The sequence below is a fragment of the Rattus rattus genome, chromosome 3 (genome assembly GCF_011064425.1).
Source record: "Rattus rattus isolate New Zealand chromosome 3, Rrattus_CSIRO_v1, whole genome shotgun sequence".
NCBI lineage: Eukaryota > Metazoa > Chordata > Mammalia > Rodentia > Muridae > Rattus > Rattus rattus.
The window spans coordinates 99,378,170-99,398,580 of NC_046156.1; the positions used below are offsets into that span (position 1 = coordinate 99,378,170).

The 20,411-nt window shown below is 45.5% G+C and overlaps 1 protein-coding gene across 7 annotated transcripts in view; it reads left to right on the forward strand.

Moving 5' to 3' along the window:
- Positions 1-5,029, forward strand: part of Ccna1 (cyclin A1) — a 46,044-nt gene extending 41,015 nt beyond the window's left edge. For 5 of the 7 annotated variants that reach the window (XM_032898391.1, XM_032898387.1, XM_032898388.1 and 2 more), the window contains exons 6-9: positions 586-790; positions 1,695-1,808; positions 2,923-3,056; positions 3,335-5,029. In XM_032898391.1, the coding sequence (XP_032754282.1) occupies positions 586-790; positions 1,695-1,808; positions 2,923-3,056; positions 3,335-3,386 (505 nt within the window). In that variant the 3' untranslated portion in view covers positions 3,387-5,029. The remainder of the gene's footprint in view (positions 1-585; positions 791-1,694; positions 1,809-2,922; positions 3,057-3,334) is intronic. The other 2 variants (XM_032898393.1, XM_032898394.1) reach the window with 1 other exon arrangement.
- The last annotated feature ends 15,382 nt before the right edge of the window (positions 5,030-20,411 follow it).

The following is a 20,411-nucleotide window of genomic DNA, read 5'->3' on the forward strand; positions in this document are numbered from 1 at the left end:
TAAGTGATCTGTTCTGAGTGGTAGTTTCTCTTCTAGCCTGCATGTCCTAGTTGTTAATGTGTAAAAAGGAGGGGAGGGGCTGGCCATAAAGAAAGCAGAGGGGAAGGAGGACAATAATGAAATTATATTGTTATTTTTCTCTTGGTGATTCAGTATCCTTTGCTAACTAATGAAGTTGAATAATTTAATATGGTCTTCAGAAACAAAACAAAACACAGCTAAAGCCACCAAAGCTATGGGATTGTTTTTTTCTGTTATTGGTTTGATCCTAACATTCTTCTCACAAAGTGACCCAATATCTATTCAACCAACAGGGATCCAGCTGAAGCGTGTGTCCTTTAGACCTAGTCAGTGTTTCAAAGTCCCCAACCTGTCACAATTCCCAGCAGTTAGTATAACATACCCTTGTGATACTCTCTCGGACTGAGAAAAAGCTCACAGTATGTTTATAGCCCCACACAGTTCTCTGATGGTTCTGTGGAAATGGCAGTATAAAGTGAATAAGCCTCCAGGGCCATGTGAGAGGACAGGAGCTAGAGAGGACCGTTCCAAACTTTCCCCCTGATAATTCCTTATTCCCCCCAGGAAATACGAAGAGATATACCCGCCCGATGTCGATGAGTTTGTCTACATCACCGACGATACGTACACAAAGCGACAGCTACTGAGGATGGAGCATCTGCTGCTGAAAGTCCTGGCATTCGATCTGACCGTTCCAACCACCAACCAGTTCCTCCTTCAGTACTTAAGGCGGCAAGGGGTGTGCATCAGGACTGAGAATTTGGCCAAGGTATGCCACAGGACTTCTGGGGACAGCCACCTTTCCAAACATCTTCCACGTCCATCCCTCCCAGGTTTCCATCTCTTAGAGGTGAAAGGCAGTTGTCTTAAAAACACGACGCCTGTTCACCAGACCTTGCTCTTGATGGTACTTGGCAGGTCCCAATCATGTAGCTCCCGACTATCAAAGACTCTTAAGCACGGTAAGCTCCCTTGAGAGATGCAGACCGCAGGCGAGCAGCGCCTTTTAACTTGGGAGCAAGGTAAAACGTGGCTGGGTTTTGTTTGAATCTTATTCTAATTCAGTAAGAAATAAAGCAGCACGAAATCTGCAGCCATTTTGATCTAGAGGCACTTAGTTGGAATTATTAGTACTCTGTCCTAGCCAGTGAGCTTGCCATGGGAAATCTGTGATACATGTGCTATTCAAAGAGTAATAAAGATGACCACAAAGATCTCCCTGCATTCTCCTGACACGTCTCCAATGGCATTGCTTGAGCTTGAGAACTGTATCAATTTGCCTAGCCATTACCAGCTTCAGTATGGCTGTTTCTTTGCCTCCTGGCTAATGACTCTTTCTATTTGAGATGTGAGCTCAATACTCCCTTATCTGACCACCATAAAGCCTGATCTACTGGATAAGAGAAGTAACCTATCACATATGCCGTGTGGGTGAGATAGGGTATGGGAACATCATCACAGCACAAACATTAGTCTGTCGAAGGACAGTCAGAGCAGCTATGGAACTAGGAAATATACCTGGCTTAAGTTTGGGGCTCATCATTAGATTCTGAGGGAATGAAAATAAGGAACCAATTGGTGAGTTTGGCAATTCCAGGTTTACTGACAATTTTAGTCAAATTGGACCTTGCTCAAATTTCTTACTCCACTGAGATTTTCTCTCTTGCCCTTAGTATGTTGCAGAACTGAGCCTTCTGGAAGCTGACCCATTCTTGAAGTATCTTCCTTCCTTGGTAGCGGCAGCAGCTTACTGTCTGGCAAACTATATTGTGAACAGACACTTCTGGGTACGTTTCTGTCTTCTTCCTAAGTAGAACACATTCAAAGTTCATACAAAATCTGTTCAGTGAGTTCAAGATTCAGAATGGACACAAGCCTTCTGAGGGAAAGTTTTTTTCATGATAGCTGGTTGTCATGGCAGCAGACCACAGCTTGTTTCTGAGTCTTCTAGATCAGTCACCATGGCTTTGATGTCATGGCTTTGCTCTGTGGGAAGCAGAAATAGCACGGAGTCAAGAAGATGCCAGGAAAGGCCTGGGAACCTCAGTGCCCAACAAAATATGCACAGAGGGCCTTGAGGCTTAGCCATTGGCTATGCCAAGCTAAAGTTGATCCTAGACAGCTGGAGTGGTGCACACCTATATTATAAGTGCCTGTGAGGTGGAGGCAGGAGGATTGTTAGTCCAAGTCCAGTCTGGGCCTCAGAGGGAGACCATCTCAATAAAACAAACATTAGTAGCATTCAGCTTCTGTAACAACGACAACACCAAACCCCTCCAAGTTCAGTAATGACTGTTTCTTGCCTCAGAAGGCAGAAAGATCAGAAACAGATCCCTACATTTTATTCTAAATTCTCCCGGAGTGCTAAAAGAAATGAGTTATCTACTTTTATTTCTTATGATACTAGATAACTCTTTTAAAAAATGTATTTGTCTGCATGCACGTGTGTTTGTGTGTGTGCGTGTGTGTTTGTGTGTATGAGAGAGAGACAGAGACACAGAGAGAGAGAGACAGAGAGAGAGACAGAGAGAGAGATGTAGGTCAGAGGAGAACTTTTCTCCTCCTATCAAGGGTTGTCTTTTGACTAGGGATCTCTATTCTATGCAATCTCTCATATTCAATGTAAATTATTAAGAATCAGTGAAAGCCCCACCCACAAAGGATCAAGAAAAGTGGTCTGCCTCTACACTGAGGGTTACAGCTATACTCCTGCCAGTTTAGAACCCAGGCTGTTTGGTTCTAGTGTAAGGTTTCTAAAGGAAGGGGTTATGAATCTTTCTGGATGGATATACTTGCTCACCAAGAATTTCACTTCACCCTTCACTTCATAAGCAGTTATGTTCAGATTTCTAACCTCTTATAAAGTTATGTGAAGCAAAATTTCCTTTTCGTTTCAATTAGCCAGAAACACTTGCTGCATTTACGGGCTATTCATTAAATGAGATTGTGCCTTGCCTGAGTGAGCTGCATAAAGCATGCCTCAGTATACCCCATCGACCGCAGCAAGCAATCAGGGAGAAGTACAAGGCTTCGAAGTAAGTGGGCACTCTCCCTTCCTTGCTTTCTGGGTTGTTGTGGAATCAGAACAACAAAAAGAAGTAGAATAAATTCTATCTTCCGTTAGGTTGGAAAACAAGGTTGCTTGCTAAGTCAAGAAAAGACATTTAGGAAGATCTAGCTAGATCCACAGTTTGCCAGCATTTGGGAGTTATAGTTAGCTGGCTTCCTTCTGACCCTTCAGACTGCTGGAGGTTTTCTGTAGCCTAACTGGCATCCTTGGCCCTGGGCTGACCTGGCTGTGCTCTCGTTTCAGGTACCTGCACGTGTCCCTCATGGAGCCGCCCGTAGTTCTTCCCCTGCAGTGAACTCAACAGCCACACCAGCAGGCTTACTCTGACCTGTTACAGGTTTCTGCCAGTCGGGCCAACTAATGTCAGTTGTAGATGTCACCTTCAACATATGAGTGTTAGGTTCTCTTAGACGTCGGTAGTTTATACTTTATATAGATATAGACAGGTATTTTAAAAGAATAAACAACTTGCTGTGTGGCCATGTGTCGGGCCTCTTTACTAGTTGGCATAGCTGACACATCAGGCATCCTAGTTGCGAGTTATACCGTGGCTGTGTCAACACCTTCCCAAGTTGGTTGCGTAAGCATCCCACACTTTGATGATTAAGTGCTTTGAGGCGGCCAAGCCTTTCCTATCCCGTGAAGCCCTCTGTAGACTGGTGAACAGAAGGAGAGAAGGGCCCGCTCCGATGGACTGTCATGAAACCTGAGTTGCTGTGCGTCCCAGCTTCCCACTACAGCCTTCATCAGTAGAGAGGCAAGCATCCAAGGATCTCTCCGTTCGAGTGTCTTCTGGGGATGGCACAATCCACGATCCATTCTCACCCAGAGGTATCATGGCCTTTTGTAAAGGGCTGCCATCTTGTCTATCCAGCTTGGATTCAGGTAAGAATCAGTCATGAATTTTAATCACAGACGACACTTTGGGAAATAGGAAAAAAGGCAAGCTTCACTACCAAATGACACTTTCAGATAATGAATCCAGCACCTCTCTATTTCCCCTGGGAGAAATATATCCTGAACATTGCCTGGGGTTGGAGGCGGGGGTTCGGGGTGTGAGAATGAAACCGAATGATTTCACCAGCTGGCCTCCGTACTTTGCTTTCTCCTTCCATCTGGGCTGCAGCCTCTTCCTGGCTGCTGCCCATATTCAGACACACCCAGAAGGGTGCTTTACTGACCTCAGTCTAATCAAGTTGACTGTCAAGAATAACTATTACTTATATTGCTGAGACTGCCCAGTCCCCAGAGGCTGCTCTCCACTATCGTGCAGATGAGAGTCTAGGAAGTAAAAGCAACACAAAGGAGCCATCTCTCTCCTCGGGACAGGAAGGGAAAAGAAAATGAATTTCTCAAGATTGTGTGGCACTTGCTGGAGATTGAATGACTTTTAAAAATCATGCTGGAAACGAGCAGGTTTGGGGTACACATGAGCCTCCTGGGCCATGTGCCCTTCCCTGAGGAGAAGCCTGTGTCTGGATCATCTCTGGGGCTCACCCCAGAAGATTCTGTAGGGGGAAATACAGGTATTGTATGTCTTTATATAGAAAAGATTAGATAGGTTTTGGAAAAAATGAGAGCTCATGACATTTTATAGGTCTTAAGCACTATTGAAATGTTAAATAAAAATATAGCTATAAAACAAACAAAACACATATATAAAATGTGTTTTTACACGCACACATACACACATTATACACACACACACACACACACACACACACACACACACACACATCTGTCAAAGAGTAACGAAAGCTAAATCAGGTATTTTGTGAAGGCTTTTAAGCTTACAAGCTACTCAAAGGGCCAGTCATTCCCAAAGGTCACCCTTTCAAAGTTTTGATGGGGAAACCAACATGTCCTAAAGCATTTTGATATTTGGCTATAGTCTCACAGGCAAGACCTGCACCGGAATTAAATTCTCTGTACCAAGGATCTATTTGTCTCATTTCCTAGTTCTAGCATGGCTGTTTCCCCTCTCCATGAGTAGGTGCTGAATTTCCTAGCCAACGGCACTTGGCAAGACGACCGGCACGTCGCCCTTCTCTGTGGGGCACTGGGCAGTGGATTCTGACTTTTGCTGTGTCTGCCCCTTTCAAGATTTAAAATTTGAGTGACTCTGCCAGGGATGGCCCCTTTCTACTCCACCCGTTTGCACCGCTGGCTGCTTACTCCCTGTGGTGTGCCCATCCTGAACGGGAGCGGGTAGTAACATCTGGTCCCAGCGTGGATCAAACACAATAGATTGTCTTTACTAGCACATTCTTTTTTAGGAAGCTTCTTCAAGTAGAGAAGCGTTCTTGCAGAAATAGGGCATCCACTTGGAATCGTTCTGCAGAGGAATTTTTTGTTTGTTTGTTCCTAAATATGGACACAGAAAGTGGCGTTGACTGTGGGCCACAAAGCCGCACTGCAGGACACAGAGGTCCGGAGTTATGACCTGGCCCTTTGCTGTCAGCAGCGTGCACCACGACATCTCCATTCCTGCGCACGCCCACCGATGGCCAAGAACTGGGCCTCAGCCCTCGCTTCCATTCCTTGTTTCTCTGTCGTGTCCCTAAAATACTTTGTTTTAAAAATAGCACGAGACTTGTCACCTGTGCGCCTCCCACCCAGCTTGTGTGTGAGCGGAGTCCCCTGCATGCTCTGCTGTTGTGTCTCTATTTGTTGAATCTGTGTGTGGGTCAGGTCCTTGCACGGATTCTGTCTCCTTACAAAGGAGGAGATGATACTTAAAGGTGATTGGCTACTGCTGGCCACCCATATTGTTCAGTGGCTTTAGTGAGATTTTTTTCTGTTTTTCAGATAATTGGAGTCCAATAGTAGAATCTTACTTTTTAAAAAAGATTTATTTATTTATTTATTTATTTATTTATTTATTTATTTATTTATTTTATGTATGTGCATACACTGTCACTGTCTTTAGACAACCAGAAGAGGGTTTCAAATACATTTAGAGATGGTTGTGAGCCACATTGTGGTTGCTGGGAATTGAACTTGGGACCTCTGGAAGAACAGCCACTGCTCTTAACCACTGAGCCATCTCTCCAGTAGAATCTTATTTAAGATTTCGTATAATAACATGAGCATGGAACACAGTTCTGTGATCAACAGATTTGTCTGCTCTTGTGATTTCTCTCCATATTTCTACTCACCCAACACTGTTCACTGTCTGCAGACTAGGAGAATGCTCTGGGCGGGGCTGAGGGTGAGGCAATGCTACCTCTTCTACCTCTCCAGTCTCCCCAACCTGCCATTTCAGACAGACACACACTCGCTTGAGGAAGTTAGGCATGACCATAAGCTGAGAGCTCCTTGGCGTGAGAGCCTCGTGGTACTAATGAGAGAATGATGGGAACCCAGTTTTGGGGCACATATCGGGTGTGAAGTCCATGATGAGATGAATTACCCACATGGTTTGTTTGTTAGCACGCTTCTGCCCTCCATGTGGGTTTCACATAAAACTACAGAATACAAGTGGGCACTCTGTGACTGAAGAGGGATCCAGCCTGTGGCCACCCACAGACTTTCTGTTGCATGTGTCCTGACTGTAAAGAAGGGTTTCAGGGGCTCAGGGATACAAACCCTAAGCCCATGTAGCATCCTGGCTCCAGAGAGAAGCACAGTGTGAGAGAGAATAGCTGCCTTGGTCATTGTCCCATTGCTGTGAAGAGACACCATGACCAAGGCTACTTTTACTAAAGAAAGCACTTAACTAGTGGCTTGCTTAGAGTTTCAGAGGTTTAGTCCTTTACCATCATGGCGGGGAGCATGGCAGGCTGACAGGGTGCTGGAGCAGGGGTTGAGAATTCTACATTCATGGGCAAATACTGGGCCTAGCATGGGCTTCTGAAACCTCAAAACCCACCCCTGGTGAAAACTCCTTCTAACAAGGCCACGTCTTCTAATCCTTGCAATCCTATCAAAGAGTTCCAGTCCCTGGTGACTAAACAATCAAATATAGGAGCCTGTGGTGGGGCTACTCATACTCACCCCCCACAACAGGTCTCCAAGATACGCTTTCACCCTGACAATGCGGTTTTTTTCTTGCCTGTCATGGAGGGTGTAAATGGGTTTGGGCAGTGAGGTATAAGTTTCTACAATGCATTTCACAAACGACTACGAGTCTTGACAATTTTTGAGAAATGGTGAGTGCTTGCTCACCAGATTGATGAGAGTGGGAGGCCAGACGGGGAGGAGCACAGGCAGAGACCGGGTAAACGGCCAGGAGGTTTGTGGAAACCGAGACAGAGCAGAGTCTGTGGATAAAATGTCCTTCGTGAATTAAAGGTTTTCGGGGCAAGTAACTTGGCCAGGCTGGGTGTTGGTGCAGGGTCCCAGTGCACCCATCTCCAGAGCTGTCTCCCCTTGCTTCTGCCTGCTCTCCTGCTCAGCGTGCCCATGGTCTGCTTATATCTACCAACTTGCTGTTTATTATCTGCCCCAATTCATTTGCTCTCTACAAGCTTGACCTCCTTGCTAACAAGCAGGAGAGAAAGCCATTCTTCTGTTGCTCTAAATCTAGCAGTTAACCAGCTGGCTTGCCCAAGGTTTCAGCCGTGCTTTCTCATATTGGGTGCTCTTTCTCTGAAATAGCAAATATGACCTGTGTGGGAATGAGGACTTGCATCCATCACTCATATCCATCTCTGCGTTCGCCGCGTGGACCATCAAGGTCAAAGACAAAACTGACCTTTTCTCCCTGGTTAGTAAGAAAATGGAGAAAGAACATCCAAATCTTTATTCCCAGCAGGAACCCTTCTGTTGGGCACACATGAAATACATTGCCCCTGCTGCTGGGCCACATAGAATGCCTTGCGATTGTCTGGGTAGTTGTAAGAAGCTAAGCCTTGGAAGACAGTAAGTCTGGGTCTGAGCACCAAGCCCAGGTCCAGCTACTGAAGATGGTAAGTTGAACGGTCACATTCAAAACCAGAGTGGAAGGCTGTGATCTCCAATCTCAGCAGCAAGTCTGTTCTTGTTCAGGCATGCCTGACAAGCCACTCAGACCACAGTGAGACTCAGTGGTAAAAGAGAAGTGCCCTTGAGTGCCCAACTGCTGCTTTGGATCAACGTAAACTGCAGGTCACCGATGAAGTAAACATCGGGACTAGGTGCTGAGAGGAGGAAGCAGACGTGACCTGAGCTCATCTAAGCTCAGCCCTACTGGGCTTTATGCCCACAGCTCGGTCTGTAATGGCAGAGAGAATATCATTCATACAGCAGCTTGCAGAATTGAGCATGCGTGTCAGACTCCCACCGTCTCCTAACCCACTACAGTGTTAGTGACTGGGTAGCCGTTACTTAGGCCATGCAGAAGGTCCCAGTCCTGCCTGTCTTTGATCACCCAAGAATCTATTTTTTTTCCTAGCGATCCCTGCACACCAGACCAGGGGCTTCACTCCAGCTTGGCCATTGGTTGTGGGGCACTGGCTATATTTGGATAAGCTGCTAGGTTGGCCATCCCCAGATCTCTATAACTCACTTCATTGTTGATATTTCATGCCAGCTCATCTGCAGCTTATGTTAGGAAGGGAGCTCTTGTCTCTACAGGAAGGTCTTTCTTCAGGAATCCTCACAGGGCTCTCATGGGGCAGGTGAGGAAAGAGGAAGAATATGAGCTTGTACCTGGGATGGTTTGTGTATGCTTGGCCCGGGAGTGGCACTATTTGGAAGTGTGGCCTTGTTGGAATAGGTGTGACCTTCTTGGAGTAGGTGTGTCACTGTGGGTGTGGGCCTTAATACCCTGCAAGTCAGTCTTCCACTAACAGCCTTCAGATGAAGATGTAGAACTCTCAGCTCTGCCTGCACCATGCCTGCCTGGATGCTGCCATGCTCCTGCCTTGATGATAATGGACTGAACCTCTGAACCTGTAAGCCAGCCCCAATGAAATGTCCTTATAAGAGTTGCCTTGGTCATGGTGTCTGTTCACAGCAGTGAAACCCTAAGACAACCCCCTTCTCACGGTAGGAGCTAGGATGTGGAAGTCATCTCTATGCTCTGTGTCTATAAGGATTATATCTTTGATACTAAACACTTCCGTGTCTTGTTGTGAAGGATGAATTTGATCAGCACTCGCCAGTTTTCAATTACTCGATCCATGTTTGCTGTTTCTGATGTCTCTTGATAACATTTTCCAAACGATTACTTCTAGACAGTAATCCCTTCTGAACAGAACATTACTACGTGAATGAAGGGGACATGCTAATTACTTTCTTCTTTGTACATATTATAAAAGGAGACTATAGAATGCGGCATGATGAAAATACCAGATATGTGGCTCACTCCACGGAAGTCAGTGATCTGGGATTCACCCAATTCTGTGGGAGATTTTCTAAAATGTAAAGCAAGTGGACAGAGTCCGGGGAGATGTGAAGACCTAAGTCCCCATCTCCGGAACCCATATAAATATGGGCTTGTGAAGTATGTCTGTGATCCCAGACCTCCTATGGAGAGATAGGGAGGCAGAGACAGGAGACTCGGGAGCTTGCAGGCTAGCTAGCCTGGGGCACACCATAGCAAACAAGAGACCCTGTTTCAAACAAGGTAGAAGGCAAGACTGACACCTGATGTTGTCCTCTGACCCTGACTTGTGTGCCGTGGTTTGCACATGCACCCACACACGTGTATATCCACTCCATCATACATATGTTACTCAAGGACCTCTGAGACAGGAGCTAGAAGGCCAGTCACAAGTGGCAACTTTCCCTTGATGGTGACATCTTAAGATGATTTAGGGCAGCAGGAAGGGGTCACAGACTAGAAAGTTGTGAGACGACATTGCACTTCAGCCTTACTGCTGTTGCTCCTTCTCCCACATCAGGCACTGAGAGCAGGAGCTGGGAACGTCTGGCATGTCTTATAGAAATGGACAATCTGATGTGACAGTTGTGACATTTAGGGCAAGAACTGTACTGGGGACGGTGCCTTATGTTGAGGTGACTCATCAAACCAGAGTACACAGTGGAGCTCTGTCCTGCTGTCTGGTCCCTTCTCTGTCCTCACACCATGCTGTCACAACCCCAGCATTCTGTCAGCCATATTTGGACGAACACTGCAGCAATCTCTCTGTTCAGTTTCCTCTTCCCCATTCCAGATTTTCTGAAATGAAGCTGCTGACATCACTTCCCTGCATCTAATTTCCCCATCTTAGCACTGTGTGGATAAAATACGGGGTACATAAACTCATCACTGGCCAGACCCTCACAAACCCCATGCTTAAATGGCCCACCTTCTCCACTCTATCCCTCTACAGAGTCTTCTGGCCCTTTATTTGCTGCTTTCTACTTCCTGGGGCCACTTGGCCACCTCCGAGATGGGTGGCTCCTTAAAATAATCCTTGGTTCTTGCTCTCTCATAAGCCTCTAATACATGTCTTTGAGGACAACTGCAGGCCGACTCATCTGTTTCCCCTCCTCAATCCCACAGGGCACATATCGTCCCATGCCCTCAGCGTCTGGATGCATGCTGGCGATTCAGTGATGTTGTTTAACAAATGGAAGGACCGTGCTCTTTTATAGACAGTTGCTAACTCTTAACGGAGCCAGTTATGAAGCGCTATACCTGGAGAGTATGAAGGTTTGCCAAGCACATTTAGATAAAACGAGGTTAAAAGGAAAAATCCTCAATGGAAGGCCAGGCTAGATATGACCAGCGCACTGAACAGAGTTTGCGTCCTGGTTCTTCCACTTGTACATAAGAGAGCTTTTACTGAAGGCCTGAAATGAGCGTTTTTAGAGGTGAGAACAGAGAAGCAGAATCAAGGCTTTTAAAAAATCTTTTGTGCCTTTACGTATGTCAAATCTGTTGTAGAGGAAGATTTTCCTTCAGTTAAGAAGCGTTCCTGCTATACCTGCTTTAAACTGCTCAGATATACCTGCTTCTGAAATGTAGAAACCAAAGCCCCTTTAATGGGATTATTTTTTTCTCTCCAAACTTTGAAAACAATCAGTTTGCAATGACACAAAGGACTGGATACCAGCAGAAGGGCAGAAGGGACATCTTCCTCAGGACCTCAGAGAAAGAATGACCTAAAAAAAAAAATCACTGTCTGTGCTTATGGAGCAGTCGAACCGCAAAGGCCAGGGCAACCAGACTAAGCATAAGAGAAATGCCATCTTGGGTGTGTGGAAAGACCGCAGTGGGGAACAACACTTTTCAAAGTTCTTATTCTTCTCTCGTATAACACATCTGGACTCTAGCGTCCCCTCTCTCCACTCCTCACCTCAATACCCTTACCCCAATACCTCACCTCTCCCCCCAGATCCACATCTCCATCCCCACTCTGTCTCCCCCTAGAAAAAAAGCAGGTCTCCCAGGGACATCAACCAAACCTGGCACAAGATACAAGATCAAGCACAAACACTCAGATCAAAGCTTGTCAAAGCAACCCACTAGGAGTGAAAGGGTCTCAAAAGCGGGCAAAAGAGTCACAGGCATCCCTGCTCCCACTGTCAGGAGTCCCCCAAAACACTAACCTAGCGGCCATAGCATACATGCAGAAGAGACAGACCCACGCAGGCTCTGCGTTTGCTGCTACAGAATCTGTGAGACGCCCATAAGCCCTGTAGTTGATTCTGCAGACCATGCTGTCCTGGTGTGCTCCACCCCTCTGCCTCCCACAATTCCTCCTCCTCCTCCTCCTCCTCCTCCTCCTCCTCCTCCTCCTCCTCCTCCTCCTCCTCCTCCTCCTCCTCCTCCTCCTCCTCCCTCCTCCTTTATATGGGTTCCTGAGCTCCAAGGGAAGGACTGAATAGAAACCTTTAACTTGGTCTCTTTTTCCCACTAATGTTTGGCTGTGGGTTTCAGCGTCTGCTCCCATCAACTTCTGGAGGAAGAAGCCTCTCTTATGAGGACTGGGCTAGGCACCTATCTATTGAGTATAGAACATCATTAGGAAAAATTGTTTGTTTGTTTGTGCACCCTAGGTCTCTGGCCTATCCAGCCTCTGGCTCTTGGTCATCCAGGCAGTGTGGGGCATGGGCTTTTCAGTTGTTGGGAGAACTCCTGCAGGGTACAGTATGGAGGTTTCCAGGAGGGAGCAAGCTTTCCCACCAGAACAACATAAACCTTAGCATTGGGTTTTAATGTTTTGCAGATTTCTCTAGGAGTCCTGCACTGTATGGCCTGTCTCCTTAGACTATGAAATAATAAATGAGGCCCAGTGACTAGTGGCTTAAAACAATGGACCACCTTGAGGTGCACATCTTTTATAGCAGTGATGTGTGTGTTTTCAATGGCAGGTTTTGGCTCTTCAGCTCTGCCAACTTGAACCGGCATGTTTTTGGATATGTTAATGATGTGGGCACCGCCCTGGAAGTGAGCTACCACAGTTAAGCCCATCTTAGTGTTTATCTAGATCCTAGGAAAAGTAACCTAACTTCTAGTCCAATAAAAAAGAAACATCACAGACTGCAACAGCATCTCCAGCGTTTGGATTCTCGGTCAATCAGTCTGAGAGTTAGGAGTTAGAAACAGCCATGTTTCTAAGTATTGGCCTGTAGTTGAAGGAGAAAGATTATTCTTTCAAGCCCTGAGTTTTGAACACTGCTAATGGAAGGGTAAGCTAGAAAAGTATGAGAGGAATGGATGGTTTCCATTGGAGGAGTAGTTTCCAAGCTGTCTATTGAGCTACTGAGAGAAAGGGTGGAAACACGTGGGAAGTATTTTATGGGCAAATGAGTGAAGGTTCTGATATTTTAAATGGGCTTTCCATTGCAACTTGCCGGGGCCTTGGACAGGCTGAGTAGTTGTGGAGGCCATAATAAGAACTCCTCAGATGTCCTGCTGAAGAGACTCTGACAAACCAATGTTCCCGATCACTGTGCTTTGAAACCAACCCCTTCCTGTTTTCATCCTGTGGAAGAGAGAGAGAGAGAGAGAGAGAGAGAGAGAGAGAGAGATGGAGGGGAAATGAGGGGGGACAGGGAGAGTGAGGAGAAAGAAGGCAACAAAGAGGGAGGGGAGGAGAGAGAGAGAGAGAGAGAGAGAGAGAGAGAGAGAGAGAGAGAGCACAAACAGAACAAGCACATGAGACAGGAGACTGGTTATTTCATGTTCAATGGCAACATTCCACCCCTGACCCCTAGAGGGTCATGGTCACCTCTCAACAAGTGCACTCTGACTTCAAGGTTCTTCAGAAAACCAACAGCTACAACATTTAATATTCTAATTCCAACATTTCTTCTGAGGCTTGAGGAAAATTCTTAGTTGTGAACCATAATAGAATAAAAGTTCCATACTTTCAACAAAGACATAGAATAAATATGGTTCTCATTTCAAATGGAAGGATGGGGACACTGGGATCAAACCCAGCAGTCAAAATCATCATTTCTTTTCTTCCCTTTTACAATTGGATTTTAAATTTACATTTCAAATGTTATTCCCTTTCCCTGTCACCCCCCAGAGATCCCCTATCCCATCCCCCCTGCTTCTATGAGGGTGCTTCCGCCCACATTCCCTTCTGCCTCCCCACCCTGGCATTCCCCTACACTGGGGCATCAAGCTTTCACAGGACCAAGGGCCTCTCCTTCCACTGACTGATGCCCAACAAGGCCATCCTCTGCTACACACGCGACTGGACCCATGGGTTCGTCCATGTGTCCTCTTTGGTTGGTGGTTTAGTTCCTGGGAGATCTGGGGTGTCTGGTTGGTTGATATTGTTGTTCCTTCCCATGGAGTTGCAAACCCCTTCAGCTACCTCAGTCCTTTCTCTATCTCCTCTATTGGGGATCCTGTTTTCAGTCCAATGGTTGGCTGCAAGCATCCACCTCTGTACAGGCTCTGGCAGAGCCTCTCAGGAGACAGCTATATCAGGCTCCTGTCAGCGTGCACTTCTTGGCATCAGCAATAGTGTCTGGGTTTGCTGTCTGTATATGGGATGGATCCCTAGGTAGGACAGTTTCTAGATGGCCTTTTCTTCAGTTTCTGCTCCACACTTTGTCTCTGTCTTTCCTCCTATGCATATTTTGTTCCCCCTTCTAAGAAGGACTGAAGCATTCACACTTTGGTCTTCCTTCTTCTTGAGTTCATGTGGTCTGTAAATTTTATCTTGGGTAATTTGAGCTTTTGGGCTAATATCCACTTACCAATGAGTGCATACCATGTGTGTTCTTTTGTTATTGGGTTACCTCACTCATGGTCATATTTTCTAGTTCCATCCATTTGTGTAATTATGTGTAGATGTACCACATTTTCTGTATCAATTCCTCTGCTAAAGGACATCTGGGTTCTTTCCAGCTTCTGGCTATTATAAATAAGGCTGCTATGAACATAGTGGAGCACGTGTCTTTGTTGTATGTTGGAGCATCTTTTGGGTATATGCCCAGGAGAGGTATAACTGGGTCCTCAGGTAAAACTGTGTACATTTTTCTGAGGAACCATCAGACTGATTTCCAGAGTAGTTGAACCAGTTTTCAATCCCACCAACAATGGAGGAGGGTTCCTCTTTCTCCACATCCTCGCCAGCATCTGTTGTCACCTGAGTTTTTTTTTTATCTTAGCCATTCTGACTGGTGTGAGGTAGAATCTCAGGGTTGTTTTGATTTGCATTTCACTGACGACTAAGGATGATGAACATTTCTTTAGGAGCTTTGCATCTATTCAATATTCTTTAATTGAGTATTCTTTGTTTAGCTGTGTACCCCATTTTAATAGAGTTATTTGATTCTCTGAAGTCTAACTTCTTGAGTTCTTTGTATATATTGGATATTAACCCTCTATCTGATGTAGATCTTGTCCCAATCTGTTGGTTGACATTTTGTGCTATCGGCAGTGTCCTCTCAGCCATTAAAAGCTAGGCTCACAACCAAAAATATAAAATCTTCATTGCTATAGCTTCAGGTCTGCCCATAAGGCCTTGCGTTTGCAGAGCACGTGGCCTCTGTCTTGGCTGGCTCCACTCACTGCCTGATTTCCTCTGCAGAGCTCCATGCTCCTGGCATTTCCAACTTTCTGGCACCTCCAGGGCATCTCTAGCTTCAGTCTCACATCCCTACCATGTAAGAGACTGCTTGCTGGGACTACAAACCTGCCATGCATTGCCTGGCTTTTCAGGCCTCACAATAATCTGATAGAATAGTCTATGACCCTATATAACTCTTGCATTCGGCATGTCTGGGGAAGTAGCACCATGTAGATGATGTCATGGTCTGCTACCAGGTTGAGCAATGTCTGGATGACCTTAGAATGGTACTGTGTCAGCCCCTGACTATTTGAGATGCTGAGCACGGTGACACAAATCTAGAAAAGAACTTCTAGGTGCCCTTACAAAGCAGGTACTCCAGAGGTATTCTTTTCTCAGAGGAAGGGTTTTAAAATACCCTTTCTGGTTCATATATTGATCACATCAAGAGTGAAGCCTGTTCAATTTTGAGATGCCTTTAAGTCATTTTTTAATGACTTTATTCATTATACTTGGCTTTTCAAAATAGCTTGTTGGACATATGCCTTTTCTCAACACCCAACTTCACAGTTGCTTTTCTGACCAAAGCAATAAAATTTCAGCCAACTATTGGATTGAGGTTGGGGACCAATATAGAAGAGTTAGAGGAAGGACTGAAGGAGCTGAAGGGGATTGAAACCCCATAGGAAGAACAAGAGTGTCAACTAACTCAGACCTCTCAGGGCTCCCAAGACTAAGCCAAAAACCAAGGAGCAAACATGAACTCTGTTGTGGTGCTGGGCACAGGTGTAGCAGAGTACTGCCTTGTATAGCCTCAGTGGGGGAGGATGCATTTAATCCTGTGGAAACATGAGGCACCAGGGAAGAAGGATGCTGGGGTGTGTGTGAGGTAGGGGTGGGTGGGCAGGTAGGGGAGCACCCCCTCGGAGGCAGGATGAGGGGAACAGGGATAAGAACTCAGAGGGGGGAAGGACAGGGAAGGGGCAACTTTTGGGATGTAAATAAATAAGATAAATTAATTTTAAAAAAAACCAAGCAAATGAGAATCTCTATTACCTTTTCCTCCTAGCACCACTGACCACTCAAGAAATCAGATGAATACATGGATGTGCAGAGAGTACATGGGATTAGGACTGTTTGTAACAGACCATGTTATCCAGTTTATTGCAGCTCCCAAAGTGAGAGGAATGTGTCCTCATTTAAAACCCACTCATGTCAGCCAAATGTGCTTCTCACATCACATCAATGATTTTATGCAATCATTTTTTTTCAAATTGTAGAGCCAATTTAAACTACAGACATAATTAAAATTAATAGCATAACATTTTTGAAACATTAGGTGTCTGAGAAAATGATCACCCGAGCCTGCTGTGGACTGGGTTACAGACTGATTTCAAAATGGCTCTGAGGAGCTCATGGTTAGCTTGGGTCCTGTCCTTGACCTACACGTCACACCTGTCTTTCAGTGGCTGACGAAGCTCTCGTGGAAACCGTGTAAAGTCTAATCTGCTTATGATTTTTCAAATTAAGGCAAAGTAGGTGTAACATTTCAAATTCATTAAAAAACGTTAACATAACATCAAAAAACAAGGCTGTCACTCTTATAGGGAGAGAAGGCCTTGAGAAGCTTGTACAGTTCAGAAAGCCCCACTTAACATTTCCTATCTTAATCCAGATTTAGTGTTATGTCTGATCCTTTGGAAAACTTAGAGTGAATCTCTTTTTCTTCATACAGAAACACAAGCGTATATTGACTCTGATGAGCATTATTCTGGATTCTACGACACATTTAATAAGAGGCAGAGGAACTGACCTTTGTGCTAAGAGAAAGCTCGCTCTCAGGGATAGGCTAAATGTACAACAACCATAGGATACCATAAGAAGGTGAGCTATGGGAAGTATGAAAGGAAAGAAAGAGGAAGCAATGTGGCCTCCGTAGTCTAACCAACCACACCTTCACAGGCCTGGGAAAGTAGACCTCAGCCTTATCTTCTCAGTGCAGAAGATAAACACTGATCCCAGAATAAGGTCGTGATAGCAATGGTAAAATTGGAGAGGTGCTTTACCAAGCCCTGGGAGTCTGGGACCACTTGGGTATACAGTGGGAGAAAAGATGAGCTTTACACTCCATCCAGGAGCAGGGCAAAGGCTTTGCCATCTTGGAAAACTTCGGAGAGTTGACCTCCAAAATGTTTACCCAACATCAGTGGTGCAATGGAGAGGTCTGGCCCTTAGATGGGAAGCAAACAGGACAGCGTGTTTGTTACCAAGTCCCACAGGTGGACACACTCTCTGTTTGCTATTATTTCTTGTCTAGTAAGCAGTGACTAGGCACCAGCTTCATGCTCATAAAGCCACAAGTCACTCAAGAATGAGGCGGACACTGTGATGTCGTTAGACAAGATCATAATTGTTTGGCTACTGTAGAGCATACTTATTCAGAGCGACCGGGCTACACAGTGTTACCCATCAGTACACTACCAATGGGACTTCCATTGTGCGTGAGGTCTACTGTTGAGTGTGAGTGGCTGTCACAGCAGCATGACTGTGCTGTGCTGAACAAGGCTGCAGAGAAGACAAGGATATGGGAAGGTTGACAGAATCTGAATGATGGCGGTCAATACCGTAACAGAGATAAGGGTTGGAGTTTAGGGGAGCATAGAGGAGTCTAAACCTCAGCCTTGGGAAGTCAGAAAAGTCTCTTAAAGGAGCACCACAGCATAGCTGAGACAGGGGACGCTTTAGTAACGGTTCTATTGCTGTGAAGAAATACCACCATGACCAAGGCAACTTTTAAAAGGGAACATTCAACTGGGGGCTTGCTTACAGATTCAGAAAGCTAGTCCTCAACCATCAAGGTGGGGAGCATGGCTGCAGGGGATAGGCCTGGTCTTGGAGCAGTAGCTGAGACCTCACATCTGATCCATAGGTCCTAGGCAGAGAGAGAAAGGAGAGAGAGAGAGAGAGAGAGAGAGAGAGAGAGAGAGAGAGAGAGAGAGAGAGAGAGAGAGCCCTAATTTATTTCCTTTTGTTTTCTATTTGAATATGACCACTAACAAACTGTAACCAACCTCCCTAGATAACCTTAGGGCCCTCACACTTATGTACTCTCTAAAACGTTCCCGTTAGCCACAATCACACAATCACAGGAATTATCTGCAGCTGGCAGAACCGTGCCTCTGCTGGAGCACAAGGCAAATCGTGGCCAGCTGCTGCGGACAGTCCGAGGCATCTCTCCTTTCCCTACACCTGACATTAAAATGAAAGTTCATTCTTATGTTTCTGCATTTTAAAAGAAACCAAAATTCAGAATTCTCACTAGAGCAAAGTTTGAAGCCGGTAACTCGTGTGGAAGGAGTAGGAAACAATTCTGAAGTGATGTTGAAAAATTTAGACTGTATTCCAAGATGAGTTGGTGAATAATTTAAAGCTTGAGATTGACATGAGCACATTTGCCTAGAAACCTCCCGTCGGCTGCAGTGAGGAGAGTGGTGTGGGCCCAAAGCCCTCTTCACCGATGGAGTTTCTGTAGCCACAGAGACTCAGAAAGGAAAAGCAGAAGGCCCACCGACCTCCACTCTCCACAGCAGGCTTCTGCCTTCCAATCCAAGACAGGAGAGAGGGGATCTGATTCCCACCATCTTTGAGGACATTCTTTTCATTCTACCTAGGTGCATGATGGGTAAATGGCTGCTCCTATCTTTGTTTGCTCCAATGGTACCCGGAAATGAAAGGAAAGCCATTTTTTTTCTCACAGAAACCAGCACCAGAAACTGTGGAAGAAAAAAAAAAATCAGAGAATTATAGTGATTTCACTTAAAATCTATTGCATGACCTGTGTTCTGTGTTCTTTTCTTTTATTGGATATTTTTTATTTAGATTTCAAATGTTATTCCCTTTGCCAGTTTCCCATCCATAATTCCCCATCCCATCTCCTCCCTTCTTCCACGATGGTGTTCCCCCTCCCCAACCATCACCTATGCACGCCTCCCTGTCCTGACATTCCCCTACACTGGGGGATCCAGCCTCGGCAGGACCAAAGGCTTCTCCTCCCATTGGTGCCCAACAAGGCCACCCTCTGCTACATATGCAGCTAAAAACCATGGGTCTGTCCATGTGTAGTCTTTGGGTAGTGCTTTAGTCCCTGAGAGCTCTGGTTGGTTGGCATTGTTGTTCTTATGGGGTTGCAAACCCCTTCAGCTCCTTCAATCCTTTCTCTAACTCCTCCAGTAGGGTCCCTGTTCTTGTTCAATGGTTGGCTGCTAGCATCTGCCTCTGTATTTGTCATGCTCTGAGTGAGCTTCTCAGGAGACAGCTATATCAGGCTCCTGTCAGCATACACTTCTTGGCTTCATCAATATTGTCTAGTTTTGGTGGCTGTATATATATGAACTGTATCCCCAGGTGGGGCAGGCTCTGAATGGCCATTCCTTCAGTCTCTGCTCCAAACTTTGTCTCCATATCTCCTCCTATGAATATTTTTGTCCTCCCCTTTAAGAAGAACTGAAGCATCTGCATTTTGATCATCCTTCTTCTTGAGCTTCGTGTGGTCTGTGGATTGTATCTTGGGTGATCCGAGCTTTTGGGCTGATGTCCACTTATCAGTGAGCGCATACTCACTGATACCACATGACTTGTGCTCTGTAAAAATGCGGCAGATAAAGTCATCATCTTGACCCCAGGACAGTGGGATTTTGGTGAAATTAAAATGCTTTCAGGAGAAGCTCTGTTTAAGGTCTTGAGGAAACAGAAATACAAAAGGTAGATAGATGTAGTAAGGTGTTATTCCCAAGTTTCAAATGGGAACTGTTCCGGGGGATAATTCAAATTTCCCTCTGTTTCCTTCTAGTTTTGGGCAGAAGAATAAACTTAATCTAATTTCACAACCTGTGCCTCTTATTATCCTGATATGAGGTGATAAAATGAAATGTCCATCACTCATGTTATCCAAGGATTCTGAAAAGGTCTGAATCCTAGAAGCATAAGGGAGTCCGAGCTGATTGCAGCTGCTTAACATGCAGAATTAATTAAATTCTGATTCCATCATGCTGCCAGATATAAAGACCAACCGAGGAACCTTTTCTTGTAAGTTGAACACAGAAAATATTGGAAAAACATTCAGAGGAGGAAGGAAGCCATTCTGGAGTTTTCTAAAAATAGCACGATTGTACTGAGACAGGAAATGAAAGGCCAGAGTTTGCCATCCTCCCATTCCAAAGAAAGGCCCTCACTCCGAAGCACTGCCTTTAAGATGAAAGAAGCTGCACTTGAAAAGGAAAACTAAATGGACCACTCTCTATGATGCAGACAGAGGGTTTTGTCCTGTCCCCTTTCAGCGGCCACTGAGTAAACAAAGGGCCAGTGGGGTGAACACTACAAACCAGCAGCCAGGGATGCACTGCATGGTACAGCTC